This window comes from Pristiophorus japonicus, chromosome 7 (assembly GCF_044704955.1).
Source record: "Pristiophorus japonicus isolate sPriJap1 chromosome 7, sPriJap1.hap1, whole genome shotgun sequence".
NCBI lineage: Eukaryota > Metazoa > Chordata > Chondrichthyes > Pristiophoridae > Pristiophorus > Pristiophorus japonicus.
The window spans coordinates 140,213,513-140,240,149 of record NC_091983.1 but is presented as its reverse complement, the minus strand read 5'-3'; the positions used below and the strand labels follow the sequence as shown (position 1 = coordinate 140,240,149).

The window sequence follows — 26,637 nt, the reverse complement described above, 5'->3', positions numbered from 1 at the left end:
GTCAGTTTAGCTAACCTGGACACAGTACCTGCTAGATTGGTGGCATGCCTTAAACCTTCAAAACTGCATCCAAAAAACAGTTTTGGGAGGGCTGTAGTAAAATGAATGTCTTGCATACCTCTGAGTTGGATCATTTTGCAAACAGATTTTGAACACATTTACAGCAGAAAAACAAAATGAGAATGCTCTTTACGATCAAAATTATTACTCTACAAGCTGATATTAGTTTTTTTGGGAGGTCAACAAAAATATTCCTATTGTATTTAAAAAAAATGTAACGTCGTTTTAGCAATTTGCCTAAGGCCTCACCCATCGCCGGTATTTCCTTCACACAAGGAAGCTGCATCCATTGTAAAGCAACGCATCCAAATGGTGACAATGAGCAGGAATTAGCAACACTGCTACAGAATTCCTTCGGCAACATCGTGAGGCAAAACCACCCCTCAGACTAATGACAGTATCAGGATACATGTCTGTTACAGTTTCACTATAAGTATTAATGACAGAAAGTTTACAATAACATTCAAGTTACTTTTAAGCACAAACCCTAATGTTAGATTTTTCAAAACATTCTAAACTTTAGGATGAACTAAAGATAGAAAACGATTAATGCACCCCTCGCTCTGACTGACAAGACTTTTGAGATCTAATAGGGTATTGTTTACATTAAATTATGCAAATAAAATACAAAGCACAATTGAAATCAATGTGTTTATAATCTACAATATATTTCAGTCTGCCATTTATTGTTGATTTTTAAACTCCAATTGCTACAGTTTTCAAATATTACAAGTAATAATTTTGCTAATAATCTGCTAAATCTTTATGTTGCTGATCGTTCAAATCTACTCTTCATATTCTATATTTTAGAACAATATATTTCCAAATCAGATCATTTAAATATAGAAACATTTACTGTTGTTTAAAACAAGCTATTCTTTTTTACACACAGCATCAGTCGCAGCCCCTCTCAAACCAGCAGCAATTGTAAAAGCAAAAAAAACCTTTCTTGTGTCCATCCATACCTTGCACAGACGCCTGTCCCTGCCCTGCTGATCTCCGCTTCGCACAGCGGTCCTGGGCCCTTTTATCCTGGGACTCAAGGTTACATTTACATTTCTGTTGAGTCACCAGTACGCAATGTTGAATAGGTTTCTGGGTCTTTCTCGAAAAGTCTAGATGGACTGTCTTTTCAGAGAAAGAAAAAAAGAACAAATGAGTGGACTGCAGGCGGTCGGTGCAGCTGCTGTCTGGATCCAGCAGTGGGCAACACCACACCAGCTACCAGCCCTCACACCCGCATCTCCCACACACACCGCCAGCACTCTGATTGCTTCTCTCCCCTCTCACGAAAGCACCAGAAAAAGAACTTTTCTGAGGTTAAATTGTGGATAGAAATGCACATCTTGACATCTTAATCGTTTTTGATACTTTTGCACGAGTTGCTGTAGATGTTCAAAAGCATTACTTTTAACACAGTTTAATGCATGGTGAGAACCAGTGGTTTTAAAATGACTTGTTTTGTGCTGATGTGACAGGGATGGGTTCTGTGAACTCACGGGCTCCTGTCGGCTGTGCTGCTCTTTTTAATCTCAGACATTTTTTAATGCAATTTTGGCTCTTTAGATTAAATGAGTTTAGCATAACTTCTTCGTTCTTTAATAGTTCTAATCTGCACATTTGTCAATGTGAATTTTTCCCTCCCAATTCCAAGACATTTGTTAACAATTAGCATCGCCCTATTGTGATTACCCTGCAGGCTCACAACATGGTCGCTGGTGCAAACCTCTGAAAATGTTTGAGTGAAACGAGCCGAGGTCACGGCTCTCCAAACGTGAAACATGTCGCCTGGGCAAAAGCATTCAGCTTGTTTTTTTCAGTGAGGAAGTTTATTCAGGCTCCAGAACAAGAAGGATTAGTAGAACGTTTTAGTTGCAGTCTGCGTTTCCCAGACATGTTTTCATGAAGGAAACTTAGCTGAAAACAAGTAGGTATGTAATCATGACGTGCTTTAAAAAAAGTAATTCAAAAATGGCTTTAGTCTTTAAAAAAAGTATATAAATACAACAATACATGTTTCAATCTGTCGTTACAAACTGTTCGTTCAGGGTTTTTTTGGCAACAAATTGTATGTAGCTGTGCTTGTGCTCATTGCAACGTTATCCTAAATCTTTACTGCATTATAGGAAGTTCTTGTCTGGTTAACTTTTCCAAGAAAGTTGTTTCTTGACGGTGAGATGCAACAGGCGTTTACTGCAGATAGAATATAATTACAGAACATGAAAGGTCAGTGCATTTAGAATATAATTACAGAACATGAAAGGTTAGTGCGTTTCTATCTGCATTTCATTTTGCTAGCAAGTTTATTCACTCAGCTTTTCACTTATTTTTCCATTTCTAAAATACTCTTGATAAGTGATTAATATGGGCAGCTTATAAAAGCTGCATATATATATGTGTGTGTGTGTGTCTGTCTTTATTAAAAAATACTTTAACTCTTTCAATGCTTGGGATCTTGACGAAACCATTGTTGGACTAATCGAGGCTGTTACATAGTTTGTCCTTATTGTAGCTATGGGATCTCAATATTTAGGAACATTTTCTAATTTAGCACATAGATATTGTGAAACAAATTCTTTGTGAGGCAATAGTTTTGTGCAAAATCAGTTTGTATTTGTTAAAACATTGTGTACATATTTTTGTGAATAGCATTGAGGAGGAAACATTCTCAAGGACTATTGTATTGGTCAATTAAATGTGTAATTTTAACAAGGAAACATTCCTTTCAGAAATAATCCAAAAGGCTATGGAACATTGAGCCTTTATAACTAGAGGGTTAGAATATAAAGGAGAGGAAGTTTTGTTACAGCGATACAAAGCCCTGGTCAGACCATGCCTGGAGTTCTGTTACAGTTCTGGGCATCACACCGTAGAAAGGACATATTGGCCTCGGAATGAGTGCAGCACAGATTCACCAGAATGGTTAGATTATGAGCAAAGATTACATTAACTAGGCTTGTATTCCCTGAAATAGAGAAAGTTAAGGGGATATTTGATTGAGATTTTAGGATTTTGAAAGGAATTGATAAGGTAGATAGAGAGAAACATTTTCCACTAGTAGAAAGTCTAGAACCTTTTAAAGGTAAAGATTTTACCTTTAAAATCAGAGCCAGGCCATTCAGGAGAGAAGTGAGGAAACATTTCTGCACACAAAGGGCGGTAGAAGTGTGGAACTCTCTCCCACAAAAAGGCAGCAGATGCTAGTTCAATTAATAATTTTAAATCTGAGCACTAGATTTTTGTTAGCCAAGGGTATTAAGGGATATGGAGTCAAGGCGGGTGGATGGAGTTAGGATATGAATGGTGGAACAGGCTCGAGGGGCTGAATGGCCTACTCCTGTTCCTGTGTTCTAAGATGCTAATCCCAAGTGCAGTGTGGTCATAGCTGAACTGATAATTGGGAGGATCTACAATTGGTTGTAGAATCTTTGGACGACAACTGGATGGGGGAGAGCAACCAGAGTTTCTCGTGTTGTCTGTATTAGCATGGTTAAAATCAGGAGTGCCTACAATTATAAGATTACTGCTAGAGACAGCATGTTTGTGAATTTGGGTGAGGACTCGAGAGCGAGCTTGGTTGTGATGCTCCCTTGGACAAATAGCCTTTATCAACACTTGCTGTCAAGATTCATATATGAAGAGCTAAGCTGATAGACAACATGAAGCTGGCAGTACCCATGGAATCATTTGAGTAATTCTGCGATCTCATGCTCCTAGCATGGAAGACACACTCGAAGGGAGCATGAGTCGAAGTTGGAGAAGTAATGTTGTAGCTCCAATTCTCTAACCCACAGTCCTGCAAGCTTGGGTCCCAGCTGGAAGCTTGGGAGTGAAAAATTATCCCTCCTATTTTAACACAAGTTGCTGTCTTCAGCAAAGGAAAGAACAGAAAAGAGGAAAACATTTGGAGCAGAAAATTTCATTTAACAATCGATTAAAACCACTGGTAACAGTACCACCTGGTTCAGAAAATAATTTTCTTGAAGTTGGAAATTAATCCAGATTTTGGATTAAAGTTGTTTGCATCCTGGCTTTGATTAATTTAATGTGCAATGCAAATCCTTCTATTGATATCTTGATTGAACTGTATGTGCTATGTTTAACCAACCAGTGCTCTATTTGAAAGGAAGTGTGGTATCTGTAAATGCTGGGAATTTTATATGAATAATAGGAAGATGAGAGAAATTGTAAGACTTGAATTTTCCAAGTATGTGTTGATGGTTGAGAGCCCGTGACTTTCCAATATGTGCTAGTGGTGGGTGAGGCTCATCACTGCCAGCATTGCGCAAAAATTACATCCCTAAACTTGTTGTTTTCTAACTTTGCGCAAACTATAATCACACTGTAATTCTAATATTACTGGGAAACCAATAGGCAATTCAGATCTATTCTGTAGCCCAGTGGAATGTTATTCACTAACTTTTTTGTTGAGGGCCACAATCCCCAGCTGTGATTTGCTCAAGAATCACTCTGTGGAATGCTGCAGTATGCTGTATCTTGACATGATAGGGCCTGGGGCTGTGCCTGTGATTTCCCAGGCTGCTCCCGATTTTAATGATGTCAATGTAGGCAGATGCAAGTAAGGTATAGGCACTTCTTCACATGAAAGGGGAAATAGGTTTCAATTCTACATAAACATATGAGAGATGATTTTAAGAAATCACATCCCTTGCGAAAGAAAGATATTACATTTATATAGCGCCTCTCATGGTCTCACGAAGGCCTAATACACTTTATAGCCAATAAAGTACTTTTGAAATGTAGACACTGTTGTAATGTATGGAAACTTAGCAGCCAAATTGCACACAGCAAGCTCCCATAAACAGCAGTGTGATAGTGACCAGATTATCTGTCGTGTTGGTTGAGGGATAAATATTGACCGGGACACCAGGGAGAACAGCCCTGCTCTTCAAATAGTGCCATGGGATCTTTTACATAGAAACATAGAAATTAGGTGCAGGAGCAGGCCATTCGGCCCTTCGAGCCTGCACCGCCATTCAATAAGATCATGGCTGATCATTCAACCTCAGTACCCCGTTCCTGCTTTCTCTTCATACCCCTTGATCCCTTTGGCCATAAGGGCCATATCTAACTCCCTTTTGAATATATCTAACAAACTGGCCTCAACAACTTTCGTAGAGAATTCCACAGGTTAACCACTCTCTGAGTGAAGAAGTTTCTCCTCATCTCAGTCCTAAATGGCTTACCCCTTATTCTTAGACTGTGATCCCTGGTTCTGGAACTCCCCAGCAACGGGAACATTCTTCCTGCCTCTAACCTGTCCAATCCCGTCAGAATTTTGTATGTTTCTATGAGTTTCATTCTTCTAAACTCCAATGGATACAAGCCCAGTTGATCCAGTCTCTCCTCATATCTACCTGAGAGAGCAGACAGGGCTTCAGTTTAATGTCTCATCTGAAACACAGCACCTCCAACAGTGCAGCACTCCCTCAGTACTGCAAAGGTGTATCAGCCTAGATTATGTGTTCAAGTCTCTTGAACGGGACATGAACTCACAACCTTCTGACTTTATTGCAAAACTGCGACCACTGTGCCAAGGTTGATACCTAAATAAGTGGACAGAAAATTGTGAGGAGCATCTGTCCAAATTCCTGCTAGACATTCCTGTTGGGTGTAGTGCTTTCGATAGTGCAATTTTGTAAAATTATGACAAATTCTTAAATGTTTAGCATTAGAAATATGTAGACTATTCCTCTTTATTTGTGAAGATTTTGGAAAATAAATGCAGCAAAGCTATTTTCGAATGGATAAATCTGCTGCTTTATCAGTGAAATTAATTCTGTAGTGTGCAATAATAATATCGGGAAATTTTCCTTAGGGCTGGGTATTAAAGGCTGAGTACTTGGGGATGGTAGAATGTTGATGACAAAGATCATTAGTCTACAACATCAATATCACAGAAACTGAAAACGTGCTTACCTTTTACAATAAGTGCCTTTGGTGGTTGAAAAAAGCTTGCATAAGGAAGTTCTGCTGCTCAGATTATGAAGCACTGAGTTGAATTTGTCAGCTCATTCATTCGATCAATCATCCTTTCAGGACCAATTTTGGATGGTTCCGCCAGCTTTGCTGTTGGGTGCATAATTGTAGCCCCATTGTCCAGGCACCACATTTTTTGACACCGAAGTCCCGATTTGAACCTGGAGCGGGAATCGGGCAGGCATGGGGCGTGGCGAGTGCCAAACTCCCACCCCTGACCCTAGCACTATGAAGCCTAGATCATTTTAACACCCAACCTAATTTGCATGACCTCCATTTGTAAAGATTATTTTTTCTGTAATTTCTATAAAATCTTGATCAATGTCTGTCTTGCTGATTAGCCCACCATATTTTAATTCTCATTACCTCCCAATGCTTTCCTTCATTATTCTTGGCTGTTGCTGGCAGTTAAATTGCATTGTACAAAGAAGGGAGGATGGGCTTTCCTGGTCTGGTTCTAGTCCTAGTGTATGATTCAGATCAAGAAGAATAGTTGATTAAGGGCCAGCAAATGCAACAACATTGATGTGTTTGGTCTGCATCCACTTTACCCACTGTCTACATTTATAGACCCTCCGCATGTGGCTGGACCCTCCAGAGGCAACCATTTCCATCTTGCAAGAGTAAAAAAAATTGCTGGAGGATGAAGTTTAGGCAATAGTTCTGAAATTCCAGAGGAGTTCTCCCAACCTAACTTCGGTGGATGACTGGCAGAACCCTTGGATAAATGACGCAAGTGGCTGAAAACAGATCTTTATAAGAAGATGCAGGCGGATGTCTCTGAGGAGACCAGGGCCAACCTCTGGTGGGATGCAGGAATAATGTTCCCGATGTTGGGGAAGTCCAGAACCAGGGGTCACAGGATAAGGGGTAAGCCATTTAGGACCGAGATGAGGAGAAACTTCATCACTCAAAGAATTGTGAACCTGTGGAATTCTCTACCACAGAAAGTTGTTGAGGCCAGTTCATTAGATATATTCAAAAGGGAGTTAGATGTGATCCTTACGGCTAAAGGATCAAGGGGTTTGGAGAGAAAGCAGGAATGGGGTACTGAAGTTGCATGATCAGCCCTGAATGGTTGTGCAGGTTCGAAGGGCCGAATGGCCTACTCCTGCACCTATTTTCTATGTTTCTATGTCTTCTTTGGTGCTGACCACACTGAGAAATCCCCTAACAGCCTGACCATCTGGTTATAGTTCCTCAGCTGCAACCTCCACCTGCTAGAAAAGTGTGCCATCTGGCTTTGGTGCAATGTTTGATATTGTACCTCCCAGAAGTTTGAAAGTAAAATTTGATGGGACTCCATACTATTCTTAATTATTAAGAAAAATATAAATTGTGGTCTAATGGATAATTTTTTGTTAAGTTCAAGCTCTGAGGAGCTGCTGTACATAATTTGGTCTAAATGGGTTCTTTGATGTTAACAATAAACGACATACAAGTGTAAAAGCTCTACCCTTGGTCTCTTCAGTAACTGCGGAAGGTTTTAATTTCTTTAAAAATGGGAACAAATGGTTAGAGTAGTAAATCTTCTAATTGCTGTGTCCCTGCCTTCTAAACTTTTTCAATGACAGGTGCTGCAACCTGTCACAGGACGGGAGAGTGGAGAGCACCAGTTCCAACTGTCACAGGACAGTGACTGGAGAGCACCAGTTCCAACTGTCACGGGACGGGAGAGTGGAGAGCACCAGTTCCAACTGTTACAGGACGGGAGAGTGGAGAGCACCAGTTCAAACTGTCACAGGACGGGAGAGTGGAGAGCACCAGTTCAAACTGTCACAGGACAGTGAGTGGAGAGCACCAGTTCCAACTGTCACAGGACAGTGACTGGAGAGCACCAGTTCCAAATGTCACAGGACGGGAGAGTGGAGAGCACCAGTTCCAACTATTGCAGGACGGGAGAGTGGAGAGCACCAGTTCCAACTATTGCAGGACAGTGAGTGGAGAGCACCAGTTCCAACTGTTACAGGAAAGAGAGTGGAGAGCACCAGTTCCAACTGTCACAGGACGGGAGAGTGGAGAGCACCAGTTCCAACTGTCACAGGACGGGAGAGTGGAGAGCACCAGTTCCAACTGTCACAGGACAGGAGAGTGGAGAGCACCAGTTCCAACTGTCACAGGACGGGAGAGTGGAGAGCACCAGTTCCAACTGTCACAGGACAGGAGAGTGGAGAGCACCAGTTCAAACTGTCACAGGACGGGAGAGTGGAGAGCACCAGTTCAAACTGTCACAGGACGGGAGAGTGGAAAGCACCAGTTCAAACTGTCACAGGACGGGAGAGTGGAGAACACCAGTTCAGACTGTCATAGGACAGAGAGTGGAGAGCACCAGTTCCAACTGTCACAAGACGAGAGAGTGGCGAGCACCAGTTCCAACTATTGCAGGACAGTGAGTGGAGAGCACCAGTTCAAACTGTCACATGACGGGAGAGTGGAGAACACCAGTTCAGACTGTCACAGGACAGAGAGTGGAGAGCACCAGTTCAGACTGTCACAGGAGAGAAAGTGGAGAGCACCAGTTCCAACTGTCATAGGACGGAAAGTGGAGAGCACCAGTTCCAACTGTCATAGGACGGAAAGTGGAGAGCACCAGTTCCAACTGTCATAGGACGGAAAGTGGAGAGCACCAGTTCAAACTGTCACAGGATGGGAGAGTGGAGAGCACCAGTTCCAACTGTCACAGGAGAGAAAGTGGAGAGCACCAGTTCCAACTGTCATAGGACGGAAAGTGGAGAGCACCAGTTCAAACTGTCACAGGATGGAAGAGTGGAGAGCACCAGTTTAAACTGTCACAGGACGGGAGAGTGGAGAGCACCAGTACAGACTGTTACAGGACGGGAGAGTGGAGAGCACCAGTTCCAACTGTCACAGGACGGGAGAGTGGAGAGCACCAGTACAGACTGTTACAGGACGGGAGAGTGGAGAGCACCAGTACAGACTGTTACAGGACGGGAGAGTGGAGAGCACCAGTTTAAACTGTCACAGGACGGGAGAGTGGAGAGCACCAGTACAGACTGTTACAGGACGGGAGAGTGGAGAGCACCAGTACAGACTGTTACAGGACGGGAGAGTGGAGAGCACCAGTTCCAACTGTCACAGGACAGAGAGTGGAGAGTACCAGCTCCAACTGTCACAGGAGAGAGAGTGGAGAGCACCAGTTCCAACTGTTACAGGACGGGAGAGTGGAGAACACCAGTTCAGACTGTCACAGGACAGAGAGTGGGGAGCACCAGTTCAGACTGTCACAGAACAGAGAGTGGAGAGCACCAGTTCAAACTGTCACAGGACGGGAGAGTGGAGAGCACCAGTTCAAACTGTCACAGGACGGGAGAGTGGAGAACACCAGTTCAAACTGTCACAGGACGGGAGAGTGGAGAACACCAGTTCAGACTGTCACAGGACAGAAAGTGGAGAGCACCAGTTCCAACTGTCACAGGACGGGAGAGTGGAGAGCACCAGTTCAAACTGTCACAGGACGGGAGAGTGGAGAACACCAGTTCAGACTGTCACAGGATGGGAGAGTGGAGAGCACTAGTTCCAACTGTCACAGGACGGGAGAGTGGAGAGCACCAGTTCAAACTGTCACAGGACGGGAGAGTGGAGAGCACCAGTTCCAACTGTCACAGGACGGGAGAGTGGTGAGCACCAGTTCCAACTGTCACAAGACGAGAGAGTGGAGAGCACCAGTTCAGACTGTCACAGGAGAGAGAGTGGAGAGCACCAGTTCCAACTGTCACAAGACGAGAGAGTGGAGAGCACCAGTTCAGACTGTCACAGGAGAGAGAGTGGAGAGCACCAGTTCAGACTGTCACAGGACGGGAGAGTGGAGAGCACTAGTTCTAACTGTGACAGGAGCATCCAGTCGTGCCCCGGTAACTGCCCCCAAAGGAAGTGGAGTGTTGGAAATTGCACTCTGCTTCCATTGAGGGGTGGTAAGGCCAATTCTGCAGCAGGAGCAGGACTTCCACGCTGGGGACTAAAATTCCCTGCCCCAGAAGGTTACCGCCCCCAAGATGGGAGCCTGTGTGGCAAGGCAGAGGGAAGTTGAGGGGAGACGGGGGCGGGGGATGGAGGGGAGAATGGTGGAGGTGGGGGGCGGAGAAACCCAGGGCGGGGGACGGGAGGGGCCACATTGCAGCGGAGGTCTGGGGGGGGCGAAGTGTGTTGGAGGGGCGGGCCTGGGGGCTCTGTGCCTCGGTGCGGGGAGTGTTCAGAGTAGGGTGGACGGGTTGACTGCGCAGATGGCGGTTGATGGATGTGGTGTGGTTGGCTTCGAGGGGGCGTGGCTCCGGGGTGGCCGGGGCTGGGGGCTCGACATCCGGGTGTGTTCGGCATTTGGGAAGGATTCTGACGGGACGGGGTGGGTTGGGTGCGGGGGGAGTGTTCCCGGTGTTGGGTGGGTCTGGAGCCGGGGGTGGGGGAGGCACGCTCTTGGGATGGGGAGTGGGCTGTTTGGGGCTAGGATTGGGAGAGACTTCTTCACTCGGGGAGTTGTTGGCCTGTGGGGTTCCCTGCCGCGGAGAGTTGTTGATGCCAGTTCATTGGATGTGTTCGGGAGGGAGTTGGATGTGGTCCTTGCGGCTGTGGGGGGGGGGGTCGGGGGGTGTGGAGGGGGCGTGGGGGGGGAGGTGCTGGGGTGGGTGATCAGCCATGATCTTGTTGAATAACGGTGCAGGCTCGAAGGGCCGAATGGCCTACTCCTGCACCTATTTTCTATGTTTCTATTAACCCCCATACATTGTGAAACAGGGGAAATATGTTTTGACAACAACTTTTCGTGCTGACTTAGCTGGGGTTGCTGAGCCTGGTGTAGCCCAGTGCAGAATAGAGAATGCTTTAGTTGTATTTTATAATTATTTTACATTCTCCTAAGTCATGCGGCAGAAGTTTCCTCAGGCCCGACATGTGACCAGCCATGTGATCGGTACACAGAGAGAGAGAGAGAGAGAGGAAGAATACCGACCTTCCAGTCAGCAGGTGTGTGGCTCATCTGGGGATCTGGACTCAGCTCCTGGCCTGATTGGTTCTTTTGCAATAGGTGCATTGGAATCCTCAAGCTGGGGTTGCTGATTTTGCTGCTAGCATCCAGCTGCAAGCACTCTTCCTGCCCCAGTCCTCTGCTCTGGCGGGTGTCCAATATGTGCTCGTAGTACCACGGCACATGCTATCTATTTTTAAATAAGTGAACCTCCCCTGTCTCTGGAAAGTGGATGCATCGCAGCGCTGATACTAGATGTTAGTCTTGTGGATTTTCAACTCCCTCCCCGGTATACCCGACACACTATATTCCTTTACCGTTTCAATGCATTATATCCTTACAATCTGTAAACACTGTTCTTTACCCAGCAGAACAAGATGGTGTTCATTCACTGAATGGATGCACACCAGTACAAGCACTTTAAGGATGTCATATTAGAAATCATAGGCAGAGAGAGAATGCCGCCAAGCTAATGATTATCATAACGTTCGCATTCTATAATGTCCTACTGAATGACATTCATGCAGGCACGCACACGAATAATACCACAGAAAGCAGTGGGCAATGATAGTGTTGCTGTATTCTGGTTAATTGAAGTTACATCTGTAAAAATTTGCCCTCATCGCAGAAAGGGAGGAACAGAATGAGTTAGCAACTAGTACCTACCAATAGAGCACAAATCACACTATCCTGCAGCACAAGCACCACATAACGTAAATAGCAGTACAGGTACATGTCTTTTAGAGGGTTTAGTTGGTGAAGTTTGTAGAAAGAGTTCAGGTGAGACACAGTTCAAAGTTGATGAAAAGCAACTGTTGATGGCACAAGGCCAGACACCTTCTGAGTTGTGTTCCCACATGATTACTGGCTATGCTGCAGTACTTGGGGAGTCGGGTCAAGCAGGGTTCTGTTGCTTACAAAGAGAGTGTTGGTATGGCAACACTAGTGACATCTGCAGTGATGCAAACCAAATAATAGTGGTACTTCTGCCATGAGTGCTAGAGGCCTGGGATCAAAACTCTAACAAGCATTTTTTGCCAATTTCAACTCACTTGAGGAATGATTCTGGACAACCTTGCACTAGGAATTTCAGAGCCGATTCCATGCCCACAGTGTGGAGTGGCAGTTCTAGGGATCTTATTGGTGTACACTGCCTATAATTTTCCATCCAACAATTTTAACGGCTGGAACTTTGCAGGACAGTGAAGGAAAGGCAGGGTTATTCTAAGGAAATGACCACTTCTGTGATCATGCCTTGTTTTAATGGCCATCTGTGGGATTTAATGGAGGGTTTCATCTGGGAGAGTCTGTTGCACCAGCCGTTTTTCCTGCCCTGGCTGTTCAATAGCTCATCATCATCATCATCATCATCATAGGCAGTCACTTGGAATCGAGGAAGACTTTCTTCCACTCTTAACATGAGTTCTTAAGTGGCTGTACAGTCCAATACGAGAACCACAGTCTCTGTCACAGGTGGGACAAATAGTCATTGAGGGAAGGGATGGGTGGGACTGGTTTGCCGCACGCTCTTTCTGCTGCCTGCGCATGATTTCTGCATGCTCTCGGCGACGAGACTCGAGGAGCTCGGCGCCCTCCCAGATGCACTTCCTCCACTTAGGGCAGTCTTTGGCCAGGGACTCCCAGGTATCAGTGTGGATGTTGCACTTTTATCAGGGAGGCTTTGAGGGTGTCCTTGTAACGTTTCCACTGCCCACCTTTGGCTCGTTTGCCGTGAAGGAGTTCTGAGTAGAGCACTTGCTTTGGGAGTCTCATGTTTGACATGCGAACTATGTGGCCTGCCCAGCGGAGCTGATCAAGTGTGGTCAGTGCTTCAATGCTGGGGATGTTAGCCTGGACGAGGATGCTAATGTTGGTGCATCTGTCCTCCCAGTGGATTTGTAGGATCTTGCAGAGACATCGTTGGTGGTATTTCTCCAGCAACTTGAGGTTTCTTCTGTACATGGTCCATGTTTCTGAGCCATACAGGAGGGCGGGTATTACTACAGCCCTGTAGACCATGAGCTTGATGACAGTTTTGAGAGCCTGGTCTTCAAACACTCTTTTCCTCAGGCGGCCGAAGGCTGCACTGGCACACTGGAGGCAGTGTTGGATCTCGTCGTCAACGGCTGCTCTTGTTGATAGGAGGCTCCCGAGATAAGGGAAGTGGTCCACATTGTCCAGGGCCGTGCCGTGGATCTTGATGATTGGGGGGCAGTGCTGTGCGGCGAGGACAGGCTGGTGGAGGACCTTTGTCTTACTGATGTTTAGAGTAAGGCCCATGCTTTCGGACCCCTCAGTAAATACGTTGCCTATGTCTTGGATTTCAGCCTCTGTGTATGCGCAGACGCAGGCGTCGTCCGCGTACTGGAGCTCGACGACAGAGGTTGGGGTGATCTTGGATCTGGCTTGGAGATGGCGAAGGTTGAACAGGTTCCCATTGTTTCTGTAGTTTAGTTCCACTCCAGCGGGGAGCTTATAGACTGTGAGATGGAGCATGGCAGCGAGGAAGATTGAGAAGAGGGTTGGGGCGATGACGTAGCCCTGCTTGACCCCGGTCCGGATGTTGATTGGGTCTGTGTTGGATCCGATGGTAAGGATCACGGCCTGCATGTCGTGATGGAGCAGGCGGAGGATGGTGACGTACTTTTGGGGCATCCGAAATGTAGGAGGACGCTCTATAGACCCTCGTGATTGACAGTGTCAAAGGCCTTTGTAAGGTCGAAGAAGGCCATGTATAAGGGCTGGCACTGTTCCCTGCATTTTTCCTGCAGCTGTCGCGCTGCAAAAATCATTCTTTGCCGTCACTCAGTTTGCTGGTCTACTGCGACTTGTGGACATTCCTCATCATCTCCCATGGTGAGGGCTCTCAAAATCGTGTGTGCAGAATGTCATGCTTATTCTCGAGACTTTGGGGGTTAATTCTTCCCCCTGCCCCACCTGATCAGTCTACATGTTCCCAATTATCTGCTCAATGTGAGTTCGGGTGCTTGGATGAGTTCTGTAGGCATGCTCTGAAAGAAAAATGAAAGACTTGGATTCATATAGCACCTTTCATGACCACCTCAAAGTGCTTTACAGCCACTTTTGGAGTGTAGTCACTGTTGTAATGTAGGATGTGGGTGGCACAAATACATCATTAGCAATGCCTGCAGTGGGTATCTAAGATCTACGTGCAGACAATCTTCCAAAGCTCTTCTTCCTTCAAAAAAAGGAACACACTAAATTTTGTCTTCTTAAAAAAAAAAAGCGTTGTTTATGCTCCCAGAACAATTGAAATGGACCTGCATTATTCTGTGTTGGTTGTTGTTATATATGTGGACTTGTATTTACTCTGCACAGCCACCAGAGGGCTCATTCCCCGGAGTCCCAAGGGATCCCATAATCCCTTGGGAGCACAGGTATTTAAGAAGGCTTCACAGGTTGGAGAAGCACTCTGGAGACCTGCAATAAAAGACTAAGGTCACACTTTGCTTTGAGCTCACAGTGTTCAATCTGACTCGTTCTCCACACACAACAACTGGCGACAAGATACAGACAGCGAACCCAAAGATGCAGAGAACAGTGGGCATCCTGGAGAAATTTTTGGAGGGAGTTGATTGGGAAACTTTTGTGGAGTGACTCGACCAATACATTGTGGACAACGAGCTAGATGGGGAAGAGAGCGCTGCCAAACGTAGAGCGATCCTCCTCACTGTCTGTGGGGCACCAACGTATGGACTCATGAAGAATCTGCTCACTCCAGCGAAACCAACATAGAAATCGTACGACGATTTGTGCACACTGGTCCGAGAGCATTTGAATCCAAAAGAAAGCGTTCTGATGGCGAGTTATCGGTTCTACACCCACAAAAGATCTGATGGCCAGGAAGTGGCGAGTTATGTCGCTGAGCTGAGACGCCTTGCAGGACATTGCGAATTTGAAGGACATTTGGAGCACATGCTCAGAGACTCTTTCGTACTTGACATTGGCCACGAAACCATACTTCGCAAACTTTTGACTGTAGAGACCCCAACCTTGAGTAAGGCCATAGCAATAGCCCACGCGTTCATTGCCACCAGTGACAATACTAAGCAAATCTCTCAGCACACAAGTGCTGCTACAAGTACTGTGAACAAAGTGATGTTGTTTTTGAATCGTAACGCACAGGGCAGGTCACACATATCTGCAGCTGCACGTCCGCAGATGTGTCAGGGTCCATCATCAAGGGTGATAAATGCAAGGCCATTAACACCCTGTTGGCGCTGCGGGGGTGATCATCGTTTCTATTCATGCCGATTCAAAGAATACATTTGCAAGGGCTGTGGAACAATGGGACACCTCCAACGAGTGTGCAGGTGAGCTGCTAAGCCTGTTAAACCAGCAAACCACCATGTTGCAGAGGAGAACAGATCCACGGAGGACCACGACGAACCAGAGTCTCGGATCGAGGAAGCAGAGGTACATGGGTTGCACACATTCACCACGAATTGTCCACTGATAATGCTGAATGTTAAACTAAATGGACTCCCAGTGTCAATGGAGCTGGACACGGGCGCGAGCCAGTCCATCATGGGCAAAAAGACTTTCGAAAGGTTGTGGTGCAACAAGGCCTCAAGGCCAGTCTTAACTCCAGTTTGCATGAGACTAAGAACTTACACGAAAGAACTGATTCCTGTAATCGGCAGTGCTACCGTGAAGGTCTCCTATGATGGAGCGGTGCATAAGCTACCACACTGGGTGGTACCAGGCGATGGTCTCACGCTGCTCGGCAGGAGCTGGCTATAAAGATACGCTGGAACTGGGACGACATCCGAGCGCTATTGCCCGCTGACGACACTTTGTGTGCCCAGGCCTTAAACAAATTTCCTTCGCTGTTCGAACCAGGCATCGGGAAATTCCAAGGAGCAAAAGTGCAGATCCGGGGGCGCGACCCATCTATCACAAGGCGAGAGCAGTACTGTACATGATGAGAGAAAGGGTAGAGATCGAGCTAGACCGGCTGCAAAGAGAGGGCATCATTTCACCGATCGAGTTCAGCGAGTGGGCCAGTCCTATTGTCCCAGTCCTCAAGGGAGACGGCACCGTCAGAATCTGTGGCGATTACAAAGTAACTATCAATTGTTTCTTCCTGCAGGACCAATACCCACTACAAAAAGCCGACGACCTCTTTGCAACGCTGGCGGGAGGAAAGACCTTCACGAAGCTGGATCTGACTTCAGTCTACATGACGCAGGAACTGGAGGCATCATCGAAGGCCCGCACCTGCATCAACATGCACAAAGGTCCTTTTGTTTATAACAGATGCCCATTTGGAATCCGATCAGCGGCGGCGATATTCCAGAGAAACATGGAAAGTTTACTGAAGTCGGTCCAGCACACCGTGGTCTTCCAGGACGATATCTTGGAACACAGTTGAGCACCTGCAGAACCTGGAGGAGGTTCTTAGTCGACTCAACTGCATGGGGCTCAGGTTAAAACGCTTGAAGTGCGTTTTCCTGGTGCCTGAAGTGGAGCTCCTGGGAAGGAAGATTGCGGCGGACGACATCAGGCCCACCAACGCGAAGATGGAGGCATTCGAGAACGCACCAAGGCCACAGAACGAGACGGAGCTGTGGTCGTTTCTGGGACTCTTGAACTACTTTGGTAATTTCTTACCGGGTCTCAGCACCCTGCTAGAACCACTATATGTCTTCCTACAAAAAGGGGGGAATGTGTTTGGGGCAAAAGCCAAGAAAATGCCTTTGTAAAAGCGAGAAAATTGTTATGCTCAAACGAATTGCTTGTGTTGTATGATCCATGTAAGTGTTTGGTACTAGCATGTGATGCATCGTCATAAGGTGTCGGGTGTGTATTGCAACAAGCTAATGATTTCGGGAAACTGCAACCAGTTGCTTATGCATCCAGGAGTCTGTCTAAGGCCGAGAGAGCCTACAAAGTGATTAAAAAGGAAGCGTTAGCTTTAGCGTGGGATAAAGAAAATGCATCAATACCTGTTTGGGCTAAAATTCGAATTGGAAACTGACCATAAGCCACTTATTTCCAAGAGTAAAGGGATAAATACCAACGCATCGGCCCGCATCCAGAGATGGGTGCTCACATTATCCGCATACAACTACGCCATCCGCCACAGGCCAGGCACAGAAAACTGCGCCGATGCTCTCAGTAGGCTGCCATTGCCCACCACGGGGGTGGAAATGGCGCAGCCTGCAGATCTATCCATGGTTATGGAAGCATTTGAGAGTGAGCAATCACCCGTCACTGCCCGGCAGATCAAATCCTGGACCCCTTATTATCTCTAGTCAAAAGCTGTGTGCTTCACGGGAGCTGGTCCAATGTCCCAGTGGAAATGCAGGAAGAGCTAAAGTCGTTACAGCGGCACAAAGATCAAATGTCTATACAGGCAGACTGCCTTCGGTGGGGCAATCGAGTAGTGGTCCCCAAGAAGGGCAGAGCCAACTTCATCAATGACCTCCACAGTACCCACCCAGGCATCATAATGATGAAAACGATAGCCATATCCCACGTGTGGTGGCCCGGTATCGATGCGAACTTAGAGTCCTGAGTTCTCAGATGTAATACATGCTCGCAGATAAGCAATGTACCCAGGGAGGCGCCGCTAATTTTATGGTCTTGGCCCTCCAAACCATGGTCTAGGGTACACGTCGGCTATGCAGGCCCGTTCTTGGGTAAAATGTTCCTTGTGGTTGTAGATGCGAACTCCAAGTGCATTGAATGTGAGATAATGTCGGCTAGCACATCCGCTGCCACTACTGAAAGCCTGTGGGCCATGTTTACCACACACGGCTTACTCGATGTCATGGTGAGCGACAACGGGCCGTGTTTTATCAGTGCTGTGTTCAAAGAATTCATGACCCATAACGGGATCAAACATGTCCTATCTGCCCTGTTTAAACCAGCGTCCAATGATCAGGCAGAGAGAGCAGTGCAAACCATGAAGCAAGGCTTGAAGAGAGTAAGTGAAGGCTCACTGCAGACTCGCCTATCCCGAGTCCTGCTTAGCTACCGCACGAGACCCCACTCACTCACTGGGATCCCACCTGCTGAAATGTTCATGAAAAGAGCACTTAAGACAAGGCTCTCGTTAGTTCACCCTGATCTACATGTAGAGAGTAGGCGGCTTCAACAAAGTGCATACCATGATAGCGCAAATGTGTCACGCGAGATTGAAGTCAATGATCCTGTATCTGTATTAAATTATGGACAAGGTCCCAAGTGGCTTCCCGGCACTGTCCTGGCCAAAGAGGGGAGCAGGGTGTTTCTGGTCAAACTTTCAAATGGACTCATTCACCGGAAACACTTGGACCAAATCAAACTCAGATTCACGGACTACCCTGAGCAACCCACCTTGGACCCTACCATTTTTGATCCCCCAACACACACACCAGTGGCAACCGACACCATGGTTGACCACGAAGCAGAACCCATCATCCACAGCAGCCCTGCAGGGCCCAACATACCAGGCAGCCCAGCAAGGCCAGCTGCACAGCAGCCCAGCGAGGGCCCAACAAATGATTCAACAACACCAGCTTTCACACCAAGACGATCAACCAGGGAAAGAAGGGCCCCAGATCGACTCACATTGTAAATAGTTACACTATTGACTTTGGGGGGAAATATTGTTATATATGTGGACTTGTATTTACTCTGTACAGCCACCAGAGGGCTCATTCCCCGGAGTCCCAAGGGATCCCATAATCCCTTGGGAGCACAGGTATTTAAGAAGGCTTCACTGGTTGGAGAGGCACTGTGGAGACCTGCAATAAAAGTCCAAGGTCACACTTTACTTTGAGTTCACTGTTCAATCTGACTCTTTCTCCATACACTACAATGGTTGCATACTAGGTACATGTTAATAATAGGATAAAATCCTATTTTATTTTTGCATGGAATGACATTGTGCACTGGGGCAGCATGGGCAGACTCTGATTCCATGCACTTTTGGAAGGTAGCACTGTGGTAAAAATGTATGGCCCTATCTTGTTGATGCTGAACTGAATATAACTGGATATCGATGATGGAATAAGACATTGTGCTCCAGCAGTTGTCTAGAAGTTCAGTGTCATGGTCATTTTTACTACCACTGATAGTGCCATATGGATGTTGAATGTGTCTGTATGTTTTCTTACAGGAGATGGCATATATCTGTTACTGCCTTCCTGCTTAGCTTAATGAGGCATTGCTCATCTGTGAGCCCCAGGTAGTTCTGCTTGGGTCAGTACGGGCACTGCATGGGGTACTGATGGGACCTGGATACACACCTTTCAAAGCTTCATATGTCACACACTGCCTTCTGTAGCGTCCCTGCACCTTACTACAAACTCACACGAGGCATGGATATATCAGACACGGTCACTCTGTGACCTTCACCTTTATTGCCGGGACCAAGGAGTGCTGACCCTGGGTGGGATCTCCCCTTTTATACCTGGAAACCCAGGTAAGGAGTGTCTCCCGCAAGTTCACCCCCTGTGGTCAGGGTGTGCATTTCTAGGGTACAGGTACAGTGTACATGAGTTACAGTTACATGACTATGTCATTGCAAGATAGTTAAATGCATGACATCACCTCCCCCCTTAAGTCTTTTTGTTTCAGAGGTTAAGTCTGTCAGGTGGTCGACGCTCTCTCGTGGAGTGTCGCAGTTGTGCTTCTGGTGGCTGAGCCTCGGCACATGTCTCTGTCACTTGAGGTGATTCCGGCCTGTCTGGGCTGGCCGCAGGGACTGTGCATGCTGAGGGCTGTCTTTGTTGCTCGCCCGCTGGCAGTGGTGTAGGTGACATCTCATGCTCTTCTTCAGGTTCCTTTGTGTCTATGCTGAATCTTTTCTTTACTTGGTCCAAGTGTTGCGGCATATCTGCCCATTGTTTAGTCGGACCACCATGACTCTTATTTCCTTCTTTGCCAATTATAGTGTCCTCAAGCCACTTGGGTCCCAAAGCATGGTTAAGAACAAATACCGGGTCATCTATTTCTCTTCACCTCCCCCTTGAGCCTCGATCATGGAGCTCGGTTTGGGACTGGCGCTTGCCCTCAACAATGTCTGCCAGGGCTGGGTGAATGAGGGACAGCCACGTCTTGAGTGTACATTTCATGAGGCGTTCCGCTGGCAGGACTCCCGTGAGCGAGTGCGGGTGGGACCTGTAGGCCAGCAGGAGGCGCGATAGGCGGTACTGAAGGGAGGGTCCTTGGATGCGTAGCATGCCCTGTTTTATGAATTGGACCGCCCGTTCCGCCTGGCCATTGGAAGCCGGCTTGAACGGCGCTGTCTGGACTGCTTGATACCATTGCCCGACATAAACTCCTGGAATTCATGGCTGGTGAAACACGGGCCATTGTCGCTGACCAGGGTGTCCGGCAAGCTATGGGTTGCAAAAATCGTACGCAGACTCTCCATGGTGATGGATGTTGTGCACGAGTTCAATATGATGCACTCGATCCACTTTGAGTATGCATCGACAACGACCAGGAACATTTTCCCCATGAACGGGCCCGCATAGTCTTCGTGAATACATGACCATGGTCTGGTGGGCCAGGGCCACGGGCTAAATAGGGCTTCCCTGGGGGCATTGCCGAGCTGGGCACATGTCGTGCACCTGCGAACCCAGTGTTCCAGGTCTGAGTCAATCCCCGGCCACCACACGTGTAACCGGGCGATGGCCTTTGTTAACACGATGCCAGGGTGCTCACTGTGGAGTTCCCTGATGAATGCTTCCCTTCCTTTCTGGGGCATGACTACCCGGCTGCCCCATAGCAGGCAGTCGGCTTGGATGGAGACCTCATCCTTCCGTCTCTGAAACGGCCTGACTTCCTCGGGACGCGCCCTGTGTGCGGGCGCCCAGTCCCCAGTCAGGACACATTTCTTTATCATGGATAGGAGGGGGTCCCTGTTGGTCCAGAGTTTAATCTGGCGGGCTGTGATGGGGGAGCCCGCAATGTCAAAAGCCTCAATGTCCATGACCATCTCGGCGCTCTGCTCCGACGCCCCCTCGGTGGTGGCCAGTGGGAGCCTGCTGAGCGCGTTAGCGCAATTTTCGGTGCCTGGCCGGTGCTGTATGGTATAGTCATATGCAGCCAGCATGAGGGCCCAGCGCTGTATGCGAGCTGATGCATTGGCGTTGACAGCCTTGCTGTCGGACAACGAGGATGTTAACGGCTTGTGGTCTGTCCCTAGCTCAAACTGTCTACCAAAAAGGTACTGGTGCATCTTTTTCACACCATACACACACGCGAGTGCTTCCTTCTCGACCATGCTGTATCCACGTTCTGCCTGGGAGAGCGACCTGGAGGCATAAGCCACCGGTTGGAGTCGGCCGTCATCGTTACCCTGCTGCAACACACACCCAACCCCGTAGGATGACGCATCGCATGTTAAAACCAGTTTTTTACAGAGGTCATACAAAGTCAACAGTTTGTTGGAACACAGCAGGTTCCTCGTCTTATTGAAAGCCCGTTCTTGGCAATCCCCCCAAAACCATTCACAACCTTTACAAAGGAGCATGTGTAACGGCTCCAACAAAAAAGTGCTTAAGTTCGGCAGAAAGTTCCCAAAATAGTTCAAAAGTCCCAGGAATGATCGCAACTCCGACGTGTTGCCGAGCCTGAGCGCCCGGCGGATCGCCACCGTTTTTGATTCAGTGGGCCGGATCCCGTCTGCGGCAACCCTCCTGCCCAAAAACTCGACCTCTGGGGCCAAAAACACACACTTGACCTTTTTCAGCCACAAGCCTACCCGATCCAATCGGCGTAGCACCTACTCCAGGTTGTGGAGGTGTTCTTCGGTGTCTCGACCCATTATGAGAATGTCGTCTTGGAATACGATCGTTTCAGGAATGGATTTGAGCAAGCTTTCCATGTTTTTCTGAAAGATGGCTGCTGCCGAACGAATGGCAAACGGACGCCTGTTGTAGACAAATAATCCCCTGTGTGTCATAATGGTGGTCAGAAGCTTGGATTCTTCAGCCAGTTCCTGAGTCATGTAGGCCGAAGTGAGGTCCAACTTCGTGAACAGCTTGCCATCTGCCAGTGTGGCAAAAAGGTCCTCCGCTCTCGGGAGCGGGTATTGGTCTTGCAGCAATACTCGTTTGATGGTGGCTTTGTAGTCATCACAAATCCTAACCAAGCCATCTGCTTTGAGGACGGGAATGATGGTACTTGCCCAGTCGCTGAATTCAACGGCCAAAATTATACCCTCTCTGAGCAGCCTGTCCAGTTCACATTCAATTTTTTCACGCATCATATACGGCACCGCTCTGGCTTTGTGGTGCACTGGTTTGGCGTCCGGAGTGATGCGTATCACTACTTTAGTGCCCTTGAACGTTCCGACACCAGATTGAAACAGTGACCCGAATTTTTGCAGGACTTGTGAGTATGAACTTAGCTCCACGGATGAAATGGCGTGCACATCCCTCCATTTCCAATTCATCTCAGCTAACCAACTCCTCCCCAAAAGCGCGGGGCCATTTCCCGGAACGATCCGGAGTGGCAGCCGGTTCTGTAATCCATTATGTGTTACCACCAAATTTGCACTGCCCAGCACTGGGATGATCTCTTTGGTGTACGTCTGTAGCTACGTCTCAATGTGTTCCAGTTTGGGCCTGCTAGCTCTGTGTGGCCATAGTCTCTCAAATTGTTGGCCGCTCATAAGTGACTGGCTAGCTCCCGTATCCAGCTCCATGTGCACCGGGATGTCATTCAGTAAGACTTGCATCATCATGGGTGGCGTTTTAGTGTATGAGCTGTGGACGTCAGCCACATGAACCCACTGAACTTCAGCATCTATGGCTTTACCCCAGGCCTCATCCTGCATTGCAGACCCCTCGTCTGGTTCCTCAGTCTCACAGATTAGCCTCGTTACTGCCTTTTTGCACATCCTGGCCAAGTGTCCACTGACATTACAAATCCTACAGGTATATTGCTTCTCGCAGTGTGTCAAGCCCCGCACCTCCAGCATGAGCTGAGATTGAGATTGCTGTTACCAGGCATTCCTCTCTGATTTTCCATTTGGCTGTTTCTAAGCACTCTGATGGTGGATGTTAATGGTCCCATCGCGGGACGCATTGTTCCTCGAGATGGCGTGAATTGCCGATCCCCTTTCCATTGTCCTTGTTGCAGGCCCACCCTAGAGCCTGTTGCTGCCTGGGCGGTTTCAAAATGCCCTTGCCTGCCTGCGGGGTCCTGAGCCGCGTTCACCATGTTAACTCCCTGGTCCGTCGCCACGTTTGGACCACGGCTGCGCGCATAAATTAGCTTGGTCTCCTCTTCCCCTGCCATAAAGGTCTGAGCTATCAATGCCGCCCCTTCTAAAGTCAAGTCCTTAGTCTTTATGAGCTTCCTGAAAATGCCGGCCTAGTTAATTCTCTCGATGAAAAAGTCCCTTAATATCTCCCCCCTGCAGGCATCGGAGAACTTACAGAGACTGGCCAAATGCCGCAGTTCCGCCACGAAGTCCAAGATGTTTTGTCCGTCCCGACGCCGGTGAGAGTAGAACCGGTGCCGGGCCATGTGTACGCTACTTGCCGGCTTGAGATGCTCACTGATCACCTGGCTGAGCTCTTCAAAGGACTTGTCCGCCGGCTTTTGGGGTGCGAGCAGGCCTTTCATCAGCGCATATGTCTGTGGTCTGCAGCTGGTCAGTAGATGCGCCCTCCGCTTGTCAGCCGCTGTCTCTTCCAGCCAGTCCTTTATGACAAAGCTCTGCTGGAGTCTTTCCACAAAGTCGTCCCAGTCCTCACCCACACAGTAACGTTCCTCTGTGCCACCGGTGGCCATCCTCGTGGTTCAGTGATTCCCATTTCTCATCGCCAAATGTAGTGTCCCTGCACCTCACTACAAACTCACACGAGGCATGGATATATCAGACATGGTCACTCTGTGACCTTCACCTTTATTGCCAGGACCAAGGAGTGCTGACCCTGGGTGGGACCTCCCCTTTTATACCTGGAAACCCAGGTGAGGAGTGTCTTCTGCAAGTTCACCCCCTGTGGTCAGGGTGTGCATTTCTAGGGTACAGGTCCAGTGTACATGAGTTACAGTTACATGACTATGTCATTGCAAGATGGTTAAATACATGACGCCTTCTACTTGCTTAAGGTCCTACTGTACCAAATGGTATGCCGGTCGGTAGCCCACTAAATCCTATGTTCTCCAGAAATGGAGGCAAAATGCTTCCACAGTATTCTAAATGTTGCTCTGCTGTCAGTGGTACAAAACTGTCTGCAGCCACTGCTGCTGCAGCAATTTTAAATGTGGCTTGTAAATGCATCACACATACAAAGTGTGAGGTAGAGAATGGCGCTCAAGATTTTTAAATGTTGATTATCATCAGTTTGCCAAGTTGAACTCTTACATGCAGAATCTCCATTATTATGTTGCACACCAGCATCATGCAGGAAAGAATTTCATAGGCAGCAATTAGGAATGGAATTTCTACCCTAATGCCTCCATTTACATCAGCATGGTCAATATACTTCTGTTATATGGGGGGGATTGGACTGCTGCTCCAGCAATAGATGCGGACCAGGGACAGTCACTCAGATGAGGCGGGGGTGGGAGGTTCATTCCTGGCCCTTCTATCATATTTTCCTGTTCCTTTGTCAGCCAGACTCCCGCTTTTATGGGTGTCCAGCCCCTCTATGATCAGATAACCGGAAAGGAACAGGCAGCAGTCTTTGCAGACAAGTCCTTTTTTTACAGGGATGTTAGAGAGTTCAGCTGGAGGCCATCAGGTTGCTGTTTTTGGATAGCAGCTAAAAGGCCCTAACCACTTTGGCCATTGCTGCTGCAGCAGTGGTAGACATTCCTCTTCCACATCTGGATGTCGGGCCTTGCCAAAGGGCAGATCTGTGCACAGGGAGCACCCTTGCCACTTAAATGACTGAAACCCCCAAAATACAGGTGGATTAAGATCATTGCACTCTACCAAGCAGAGGATCCAGATGAAAATCAGTCCTAATGAGTTATAGTTCAAGATTGTTCAATGTCTTGATTTCAACATGGTGAGGGTGCAAGGAAACAAAAGCACGTGTAAGCTAATGTATTTGGAGCTTAGAAGGAACAAGTCAGCTAAAGGCAGAAGCATTGAACTTAATAGTGCAGAGAAAGACAAGAAGGATTGTGATTGAGGGAAGGAGAAAGATTGAAGGTAAAGTTCAGTAGGAGATTTATTATCAGATGACAATTTTTTCTTGTTTCCTATCAAGGAGGGGAAGAGAGGTGTTTGGAAAGCCTCCCCAAACAACGGATTTATACAGGTAGCTTGCTTTAAGGTTTTTTACAAATGTGACTTTTAAGAGGTAATTTTGCATGGGTCAGAGATGGCTCTATAATACCTTGATTCTCTGATCCAAACTCTGATATATGGCTCTGCACTAGCTGCAGAGCCTTACAAAATCACCTTTTTAGTGTTAATTACTATATAGAATAATGCAATATGACAAGTTATTTGGGGGATTTGTGGCCTCAATAATTGGGTCAATTAATATTTTTAGTCATCCTTAGGCTGAGTTATTAAACCAAGGTCCCTTTGCCTATACTAATGGTCCAAATGGATCAAGTAACAGATCCCATGGCACTATCTGAAGAAGAATGTTCTCCTGATGTTCTAGTAAACATTCCTCCCTCAACCAGTAACATCAAAACCAGATTAATAGGTCATTCATCATACAGCTGTTTGAGGAATCTTACTGTTCGCAAAATGCTGGTGTGCAACATAATAATAGAGATTCTGTATGTAATAGTTCAACTTGGCAAACTGATGATAATCAATATTTTAAAATCTTGAGCGTTTTCTTACATCTTAACCATGAATGTGGGGCGGTTTTACTAGAAGTCGGGATCGGAATGGGGGGCTGGCGGAGAGGAAGGCGGTGGTGGGGGACGGTGCAATTGCCAGCGAGGCCTAGACCGCTAGGTATTTTGCTGGTCGCGCCCATATTCCTCACTTCTCATTCTGAGACTCGATCTTCTCACTGTGTGCAGGACTGTGGTGCACTAATCTGATGATTATTTTAAAAAGACATTGCACTATGGGATTTAGATATACACTGGCCACAGTTTTAGTGGTGGTCTTAGATACAGTTATCAGGAATCGGTCAAAAGCAATTCAGTTAGAATTAAATGCTGATATGTTTGCATTTCAGACGACAACTTCTCTGGAGAAGAAGAGGAGATGCATTCCTTCAGATGTGAACAAAGTGGTTTGTAAAAATTTATGTTTTTTGAAATATATAATTTTTTCATATTACCATTTATTTCATTGAATTATATTGTAACACCATATTTTAAGTTTGCTTAGTAGTAGGAATGAATTAAAACATCGGTGTCAGAATTTCCACATACCCTTTTAAGGGGATGTGAGTGCAGCTGGGCTTGACTTCCGTCCGTTGCTTTGTCCAGCCACTGACACTGTCCCAAACCACGGGGACAGAGTCATTTACATACATGGCATGGGCAGCCAACATCTGTATAGGTGCAACAGAGGCAACTGCCTGATAAGGTATTGGAAGTTGGAGCAACCTCCTGCCACTCTGACAGGAGAATCTGAGGCCAAGGATGAGCAGAAGAAATATAGTAGAAATTTTTTGGGGCCCCTCAAAAAGCTATGGGGC

At 47.1% G+C, this 26,637-nt stretch overlaps 2 protein-coding genes across 2 annotated transcripts in view; one reads left to right on the top strand and one right to left on the bottom strand.

Annotated features, from left to right (window-relative positions):
* The window catches only part of clu (clusterin), a 36,715-nt gene extending 35,510 nt beyond the window's left edge, over positions 1-1,205 (bottom strand). Inside the window, exon 1 of the mRNA XM_070885368.1 lies at positions 1,026-1,205. The gene's annotated coding sequence lies outside the window, so the exon portion shown is untranslated. The remainder of the gene's footprint in view (positions 1-1,025) is intronic.
* Positions 1-26,637, top strand: part of scara3 (scavenger receptor class A, member 3) — a 75,593-nt gene that overhangs the window by 3,950 nt on the left and 45,006 nt on the right. Inside the window, exons 2-4 of the mRNA XM_070885369.1 lie at positions 1,760-1,991; positions 2,187-2,286; positions 26,170-26,226. Of these exons, the coding sequence (XP_070741470.1) occupies positions 2,280-2,286; positions 26,170-26,226 (64 nt within the window). The 5' untranslated portion in view covers positions 1,760-1,991; positions 2,187-2,279. The remainder of the gene's footprint in view (positions 1-1,759; positions 1,992-2,186; positions 2,287-26,169; positions 26,227-26,637) is intronic.